Here is a 9,894-nt window from a genome sequence, read left to right as displayed (position 1 = left end):
GAGAGAGAGACAGTTAGAGAGAGAGAGTGAGAGTGAGAGAGTGAGAGAGAGTTAGAGAGAGAGAGTGAGAGTGAGAGAGAGACAGTTAGAGAGAGAGAGAGTGTGAGAGTGAGAGAGAGAGTGAGAGAGTGAGAGAGAGAGAGAGAGAGAGAGAGAGTGAGAGTGAGAGAGTGAGAGAGAGACAGTTAGAGAGAGAGAGAGAGAGTGAGAGAGAGAGAGAGAGACAGTTAGAGAGAGAGAGAGGTCAACAACACACAAAACATGAATCTGTATAAAATAAAGGGGATGATATCATAAATGTTTTATTTTTGTTTTCAAAACTACAAGAAAGAAATATGTTTTAAAGGCACTGATAAATTATACTTAAAATGAAAACTAGCCATTATTCACACAATTATTTAATCGCTGGAAAACAAGGTTATTTTCAAATAAGGAAATATTATGATAAACAATGAAAGTATTTTCATGTCATGATGCAAAATATAATAACGTCCTTAAAGCTGAAGAATGTCATTTCTGTGCCACTATTTGCTACTGGCTAACGGAACTTAATGTAAAAGTGATAATGATTTGTATAACGAGTTTACTCTGGAGGTTAAACCGGCATAAAGCATTAAAAAAACATTTTAGCTTAAAAACCGTCTTCATTTTCATTATGGAAAATATCTATATTTCTTTTGACTTTGTGTGAAAGTCATTGAAAGTTATGTTCAGAGAGAGAGAGAATAATGGATCTCTCTCATCTTCAGAGCTCGACACACATGCAGGAGAGCTTTCTCCATCACTTTCCTCATTAACAAACCATCAGTGTGATCTCAGAGGAGCGTACAGGTGTCCACACATAACCAACACTTCAGCAATTCTCATTGTTTACACAGATGCAAATCAACATTCTGAAGACTCATCGATTTCCAACAAACCGCTTCGCTTTGTAAACCAAAACATCATTTTTTGAGCAATTCTAAAGGGAAGGAAACAATTAAAGACCAATTATAATTGTTATATCTGTTGACTAACTCAAACTATTTAAAGTTGAAGATTTTCGGTAGTTTCGAACCAAACTTCACGTTCCATTGCTTTTTCTGTCTGTTGTTTTGCTCTCGTTTTCCCATCAGTTCTTAATGGGGCTGTTAAATATTTAATGATCTGTAACAACTAATGGTGAATTCAGGCAATGTGGCTGCAGGAGATTCAAGTTCAAAAAAGAAAGATAGTGCTTTATAACGCCATCAGGATCTGCTTTATTTAGTTTATTAATTTTAGTGTCATAATGTCATTCATAACTGCCCAGAGCATCATTTCCACAGAAATACAAATACTGCTATTTCATAACCTACATATTGTTTCAAACCTGTATGTTCACCGGAACTTAAGATATATTCTCCTTTTTCATACAATGAAAGCATATGGTGGCTGGTCGAGTAGAAACAATACGATAATAATGATATATTTAAGATATGCAGACAACAAATAAATAAAGCGGAGAACTTAAAATACAGCGCATTTGTATTTACACTGTGCTTGCATTTAGTCCACATTGTATGAACAGCTTGAATGTTTTTCTAATAACTCTGAACTCATAAGGCAGAAAGTCTTAAATGTTTGAATCAGCATGAGGGGAAGTAAATGATAACAAATATAATATATAAGCTTTGATGGAGGTCACGGGCAGGGCCAGAAGAGGGCGCTGTGGCTGCTGAAAGTAATGGGTGCGAGGAGGACATGTATTGATCAAGAAAAAGAGTCTGACAGCCTGACTCTGACCTGATCGATACAGAGATGTTTGGAACAAAACTACTTTGTGCCTCTCTTTTTATACTCCGATACATTTCTTTACACAAAATCCTTTTTTTTGGCAAGCATTTTTTACTCAACGTATTTACCAGAAAGCATAAGTCAACATGAAACATTCGCATCATATTTTCACTTTGATTATGTGATTGATTTTGAGGTGAACCGACGTTCAAAAAAGATCACGCATTATAAATATTAATAAAAACGATGAAAATGAAAGATATTGATATAAATGAATCATGAGCAATAAGACTAAGAACATGCACTATGTATCCGTCAATTTTGATGTAATGTTGTTGTTTTGCAGGTAAAGCCGCACGCACGCACGCACGCACACACACACACACACCTCTGCTTTACGGATTTTCTCTTTGGCTTCCTCTATTCGGAATTCCAGCTCATTCCGGCTCTGTTCTGTGGTCGGAGTCCCGAGCGTCTCGCACTCCTCAAGAGTCTGTCGATAAAAAAGGAAGGACTGTAAGACAGCTCAATTAATTTGACTCATTAAGCAAATAATCTACAAAAATATCACCAGAACACATTTACTGCTCATCTAACAATTAAACAGAACACAAGATCAGTATTTCTTACTGATTCTCATTTGTGAATCATAATCAGAACCACGACTTTCTCGAAAATTCATGACACGTGTAAATAACATTTTCTGGGTATGTTTCAATGCAAAAATCACCAAGGCCTTTTTTTGACACATTTATATAACAACAAATGAGACACTTGCCCAAAAAGTGAATATTACTGTACCAGAGTTAATGAGAACCAAATGAGAAAACTGATGGATGCAAAGCAAACAACTCAAAAGTGAAATGTCTGCATTACAGTCTGTGGGAACCTGCTCAACTGTCATGAAAACAACGCAAACACAAACTGTTCACTTTTTTTCATTATTATTTTGAGGTGAACTGTAATCTGCAGAGATGTCAGATTTATTTAATGATAGTGAGATTTATTATGATAACAGTGTATGTATTTGTTTTTCATTAGCGTTTGGGTGTCAACAGTACCTGTAATGAATGTTTGTAACATTGTGCGATTCATCAGCATACCCATAATACTGTTTAAGTGTGCGTGTTATTTTGAAGTCGTGATCGTGATGTCATCTGAACGTGTATGACGTGACGCCTCTCACCCGTTTGTAATGGATGACGTTTTTGTGTTCGCGGGCCACCCGCGTGGCCCATTTCCTCGCCTCTTTGTTGAGACTGTGTTCTTCGGTGGTGCCCGTCTCCGACTCCAGCTGCCGACTCTGAAACACACAGAGGAATGGTTACCACGGCAACACACACCTGCATGAATCGCAGGTCAAAGATCAGACCCGCCAGTCTGAACTCATTACATTTACAATTAAAAATCCAGAACAAATGCAGAGAGCTTAGACCGTTTTAACCTCTCTTATATAAAGACGGAACCACATTATTTAATCAGTTTGAATTGAAACGAATGAACTCGCTCGGATTATTACGTCAGTCTTGAAGACACAATGCTGTACAATTCTTTAACCGAAGATAACGATTTTTTAGGTTTTACTATAGTAAAAATGAATTACAAAATGAGATTTTAAATCATGTTTTTTATCATGTTATAACGTTTTTATTGTATTTTATTGTGTTAGTTATTATGGCTTAAATCAAAACAAACCAACTGCAGTTTGATTGATATTAATTGGAATGCACAATAAAAAAACATGATTAAAATGTTTTTTTTTTTTTGAGTCATCTCATTTTGGAACCAAACTCTTCAAATGTAGTAAGCATGTTTGGCAGATTGATTACTATTTGTAATACAGTAGTTTTAATGCAAATACCATGGTGAAACTACGGTTATTATGGTGAGACCATAGTAAATGTGCGATTACTATGATTTTACTACAAATTAAAACAAAAAGCATGGCTACTATAGTTAAACAATGGTTAATTTTCAGGCTACACTGTCATCCTTCAGCAAGTATAACAATGTAAGAAAATGAATGATGCAACCTGCACACGTGCGGACGTGCGTGTTTATTTGTCACGAGTCTGACGGCACGTCAATACAAACTCAATTCAAGCACTTTAACAGAGGAATCGCTACTCAACGCTGCCACATCAATCTGATGTCAACATCAGCTGACAGATGCTTCACACAAACTCTCCTGTTGAGCCGTGCTCTCGACTTCCTGTTTTCCCTCTCCGTGTGCGCCCTTAGGCCGACGTGCAGTGCATGCTGGGAAGCCCGAGTCTGCTGGCAAAAACACATGACAGTGTGCGGGCCTCCATCTGTTTGTGAAGCGCTCATTGAAGGCCTAATCAATCCCATGTGTCTCTGCTGCAGACTCACGGTGAGATGCATTCTGGGAGATGGACGGTTGGAAAATCTGAAAGCGTTCAAACCGGATGCTCTATAAAACACTCCGCAGGGAGAAAACCACTGTCACGTGAATGAGCCGGCGTCGGCACGCATGCACACGACACGGAGATGATAATATCACACGAGACCGAGGCATGATGGGACATGAGGATCAGCTGACGGCGTGTACCTGCGCCAGAGTCATTCTCATCACACTGACGGCCGACGGCTCAATGTCCACCAACCGCTGGACGGAACCGAGAGTCTGAGCCAGAGAGCAGCAGAGACGAGACGTACACACACACACACACACACACACACACACACACACACACACACGCCACACACACGCCACACACACGTGCAGGTTAGAAGTGTTAGAAGACTGGAAAATGAGAGAGGAAAATGAGTTAGAAACAGTAAAGCAGTCAGAGAGAGATGTTTAGAAACAGCTACCAACCACTGAAGTGCTCTAAAATGAGACTACAGGATAGAACAAAAGTGAATAAAAGAAAGAAAGAAAGAGACGAGAGATTATGAACGCTTCAGCCATAAAACCATACTGTTATTTACCGTTTTCATTCGACACTCATTTATTAGTATAGTTTATTTTATGTTAATAATTGAAATAATTTAGTATAACACTATTAAAGAGAATAGTTCACACAAAAATGTCTACAAGACACAAGTCATGTCATCATATCTTATTTTAGTGCTCTTGTGGTTTTGTTTTGGTGTCTTATTTCACTAAATCAGTTTAAAATATAGTTTTCTCATACGTATCGTTTAGCATTACGAGCAGTGTTGGGTAAGTTACTCTCAAAAAGTAATTAATTACTAGTTACTAATTACATATTCAATAGTGTAATTAGATTACTGTACGAATGACTCTCTCCAAAAAGTATTTAGTTACTTATTACTAATTACTTTCTATATCCTACATCAACCTTGATTAGTTAAGTGATTCAAGGATAGACATGAAAGCGCTCTTTTAATTCATTCACATAAATAATATAAAACTACATAAAGTACTCTTATTAACTGACCAAAGTATTACAAATGTGAGAATTATACATTAAAGCACAGATTTTAAAGTTAGACTTTGAATTTTGAACTATTACACACACATACAGTATATTACACAAAGTATTTAGTTTAATTACATCAAAAGTAACTGTAATTAAATTACAGAAAAACAGAGTAATCCCTTACTTTACTTTTTCAAGGGGAAAGTAATTAAATTACAGTAACTAATTACTTAGTAACTAGTTACATCCAACACTGATTACGAGATAGTTAAAGTGATAGTTCACCCAAAAATGAAAATTCTGTCATCATTCACTCAGCCTCATGTCATTTCATACCTGTATAAATGTTCTGTTTGCTCTGATGAACACGGAGAAAGATATTTGGAAGAATGTTAGCAATTTTCTATTCTGTGACATCGTTGACTGTCATAGTAGGAAGAATTCAATGGTAGTCAAAGGTGCCCCAGAACTGTTTGTGTTCCTAAATTCTTCAAAGCATCTCACTTTGTGTTCAACAGAACAAAAAGATGCAATATTCTTTTCCTACTATGGTAGTAGATGAAGTCACAGAACTGAAAATGGCTAACATTCTTACAAATATCTTTCTTTGCGTTTCACAGAACAAAGAAATGTATATAGGTTTGAGTGAGTAAATGATGACAGAATTTTCATTTTTAAGTGAACTTGCCCTTATACAATACACTTGAATCTTTTGGATTACTTTATACATAGAAAGTGACAAGATGTGTTTATAAAAAACTTGAAAGTCATAAGCCTCAGGGATGTCATGTCATTTTGGGTGAACTAACCCTTTAAGAAAGTGAGCTAAATAATTGAATAAATAGAAATAAAAAATCAACTAAATCATCACATTTGAGCAGAATTGTGGCACAACATCAAAAAAACATTCACAAAATTGGCTAAGCATACGACAGAAGAGCGTTTAAAGAACACAGGATGTTTTTTACATCAACACAGGAACAAGAAATTCTGTTCCCAGAGCCTCTCAGATGCGTCGTGCTAAAAATAGGTGAAGATGAAATTAGTGAGGGAATTTTTTTTGGCACTCTTGTGACGTATGCGTCGCTGACGCCGTTAACAACGAATAACGTTTCAACACGATTTAAAAAACAGACAGAAAATCGGAGGGGAAAAAAGCTCTGACACACTAAATAACAAAACAAAACCAATAAATATGATGTTTAGAAACGATGAAAACCAGACGTGATTTTTCTGCCATGAGACAATTCTGTTCATTCTAAAGACACTGCATTTTTGTTATTGTACAGCATGGCGAAAAAAAGAGAACCTGCCGTCGGGCTCAGTCTCATACACGTGTGCCTCTGCCATTATAGAAACTGAAGCTGGGCTTTTTAAACACATGTGTGATTCTCACCATATCGCTCTCACAGGGCTGGAACTGAAAGTCTTGTGATTTGTGAAACACGGGGTTCTCCTGCAGAAACAACTGCTGGTTGAAGTCCTGCATAACCTGGAGAGAAAAACACATCACATCACATCTAAAGATAAAGTAAGAGGTGCACATAACATCTATACTGTATATACACGCACAATACCTCACGTGAGTGGTATGTAAAATCAAGAGCATGCAGACAGATGTGTTTGTCAGCACATTCAAGACATGAAGTGTGTGTGTGTCTATAGGGATTTCTTCACAGGGGAGCTGATAATGAGGAACTGGCAGAGGGAATCTATTTCTGGGAATGGAGAGAGAGAGAGAGAGAGAGAGAGAGACTCACCCGGCTGGACTTCTCCAGGAGGAACTGGAAGGTGTTGTGGATGGCTTGAAATGCTTCCAATTCAGTACGACAAAAGGATATGAGATAGTCCTTCACATGGTCGTACACGTTTCCCTCCAGACCCTAAAGACACACAGATCACAGATTTTATTTATGCTAAATAGATGAGACGCGTGTGCTCAGGTCACGGCATTATTGACAGATAGTACTGTACTAGTGCATTGTGGGATAGCGTGGCGCATTTTCAGCCGGATGTAGGAAAGAGAAAGCATGAGATGTTTTCTTCGTAGACCTGCAATGAACAGACGGCTGTGCCGTTTTCTCGTACGGATCACAGCAGCTGCTGAGAAAGATCAGCCAGTTCAGATTCCAGAGCCACGGAATCTGTTTTTTTGCAAAAACAAAAACCCCTGCCCTCTCTCTCTTCCTCCGTGTTCTGCTGTACTGGGAAGGAATGCATTCTGGAAACAGGCTTTGATTTGTGTGACTGTTTGCTGTGGGAGGACTGGAAATGCCACAGAGGCCTGACAGCGCACACGGGAGTCTGGATTGAGCCGGACTGGGAGTGGACACACGGTGCCGCCGGGTTACGGCAGGTGCCAGCGCTCTCCGGATACACAGACTCAGAATGAGAGCGGGAGAGAAAGACTGACTCATTACATGCATGCGTCGTTTTGATAGGGTCCCGAGTACCTCCACCCACCAGACTGAGATTCAGCAACGTTGTGTGTGCGCGCGAGCCGTGAACGGAGCTGAAAAGGGGTGCGGGGTTCATATAAGACCGGCACACTGTGGAATGATTTGTCTTTCAAAGGTGCGAGAGATCTTACACGCACGCACGCACGCACATTAAAAATATTCCCAAATGTGGCTCCATGCATGAAAAAGGATCATTCATGTGTCCGGGGGTTATAAGAACACCCGGATGGACAAGAAAACGTTGTGCTCTCTCTCTCTCGCCTTCTCTCTCGCACACATGCACGCACGCACGCACACACACACACACACACACACACATGCACAGGCTTTGGTTGACTATCCCCGTGGGGACAGTCCATAGGCGTAATGTTTTTATACTGTACAAACTGTATATTCTATCCCCTATCCCTAACCCTAAAGATCATAGAACACTTTTTGCATTTTTAGATTTGTAAAAGCTTTTTTGCTCATGAGGACCTCAATTTTGGTCCCCACGGTGACACGAGTCCCAATGTGTTGGTGTGTATTCAGGTTTAGGTCCCCACCGGGATATACAAACATGAACACACACACACACACACGCACACACACACACACACACAAAACGAAACCAACAACACCATCAGCTGAACAAACATGTTGGCTGTATAATAAATACCTCACTTTACACTCAAATGCCTCACACAGGGATTTAATGAACCTCAAAACACACACACAACACAGACGCACAAACATTGTCCACAATGTTTTTCCAAGAATTAATATAACCTTGTGATGCACATTACTGCTGTCTGTTAGTTATACATAGAAGCTGTTGTCATGGAAGGAATACTTGACCCAAAAATTAAAATTGTGTCATCATTTAAATTTCCTTTCATATATTCTTTTAATACATTTATACATTTCAGAGAAAGATATTTGGAAGAATGCTCGTTATCAAACAGTTCTTGGCCTACCATAGTAGGAAAAATGACAATGGTACTTTTCTACATTTTTCAAAATATCTTCTTTTGTGTTCAACAGAACAAAGAAATGTATAAAGACATTTTTCCTACTATGGTAGTTAAAGGTCTGTTTGGTTACAATCATTCTTCCAAATATCTTTCTCTGTTCATCAGAAGAAGAAAAAAACTGTTTGGAACAACTCGAGGGTGAGTAAACGCAGTCATTTGCTTCATTTTTGGGTGAACTGTTCCTTTAAGGTATTTCTATACATGTGGGAAAAAAAACACACGCCAGACTAAACTTGCTATATACTGCAAACAGTTTATGCACACTTTACTTTTATGAATCTGGCAGATGCTTTTTTCCAAAAAAAACTAAAAGTGCATTAAAGCTACAAATCCTATACTTATCTTTATATGTTTATGTTTATCATAAATAATGTCTTAAAGAAAGTGACAAAGTGATATGTAGATCACAGATCAAAGAGTTTTGAAGAACACAAGGTGGGTTCTTGGGTGAATATTCCGTTAAGGAATATTGTCAACTTTCTATAAAAAGCCAAAGCAGAAGAATGACACAATAGTGTTTTTATAGAGCTGCTTCACACACAAAACAGGACTGAAGGCTCATAACACACACAAACACACGTCTAAGAAGCACATGATGTTCTCACCTCGACCCATAAACACTCACACACATGCATGCACACACACACAAACAAATCACTGGAGAAAACCCATCTGCCAATAAACTTTCAAGATTCATGTTTGCAAAGCAGGGGGCGCTAAAGAGCAGCTGCCAGTGACACAGACCACTGATGGAATCTGAAAGTATGACAGAGGTTATCATCAATTACTATCATTACATTAGATCTGCTATTTTGACCATAACCAAGGTACTGCTAAGCCAAAAGGAAATAGAGGGTCTGTAGCGGGGGCTGACATTCGGCAGCTGGTGGGCCTAAAGCACTGACCCTCCACCTATCAATAATTCAATCCAGATTCTCTCGCCCTGAGCATTTATATTTCATTCATATGAATTCATTCATAGCCCATCAGGCAGATGAGTGGAACAGAGAATATGCCCTTCAATAACAACACGAAGAGAATCTGTTTGTTTGAGTGCAGTGAGAGAACAGCAGCTCGGACACGTATGAGACCTGGTCAACTGGGGGAGAGAGAGAGAGAGAGAGAGTGAGTGAGTGAGAGAGACAGAGAGAGAGAGTGAGAGAGAGAGAGAGAGAGAGAGAGAGAGAGAGAGAGAGAGAGAGAGAGAGAGAGAGAGAGAGAGAGAGAGAGAGAGAGAGAGAGAGAGAGAGAGAGAGA

At 38.8% G+C, this 9,894-nt stretch overlaps 1 protein-coding gene across 3 annotated transcripts in view; it reads right to left on the bottom strand.

Moving 5' to 3' along the window:
- The window catches only part of LOC130562389 (F-BAR and double SH3 domains protein 2), a 64,009-nt gene that overhangs the window by 11,701 nt on the left and 42,414 nt on the right, over positions 1–9,894 (bottom strand). For 2 of the 3 annotated variants that reach the window (XM_057347315.1, XM_057347317.1), the window contains 5 exons: positions 6,926–7,048; positions 6,562–6,657; positions 4,328–4,402; positions 2,942–3,058; positions 2,144–2,248 (listed from right to left, as the gene is read on the bottom strand). In XM_057347315.1, the coding sequence (XP_057203298.1) occupies positions 2,144–2,248; positions 2,942–3,058; positions 4,328–4,402; positions 6,562–6,657; positions 6,926–7,048 (516 nt within the window). The remainder of the gene's footprint in view (positions 1–2,143; positions 2,249–2,941; positions 3,059–4,327; positions 4,403–6,561; positions 6,658–6,925; positions 7,049–9,894) is intronic. The other variant, XM_057347316.1, reaches the window with a different exon arrangement.

Source organism: Triplophysa rosa, linkage group LG12 (genome assembly GCF_024868665.1).
Source record: "Triplophysa rosa linkage group LG12, Trosa_1v2, whole genome shotgun sequence".
NCBI lineage: Eukaryota > Metazoa > Chordata > Actinopteri > Cypriniformes > Nemacheilidae > Triplophysa > Triplophysa rosa.
The sequence above is the reverse complement of the archived record's forward strand: the minus strand, read 5'-3'. Positions and strand labels throughout refer to the sequence as shown.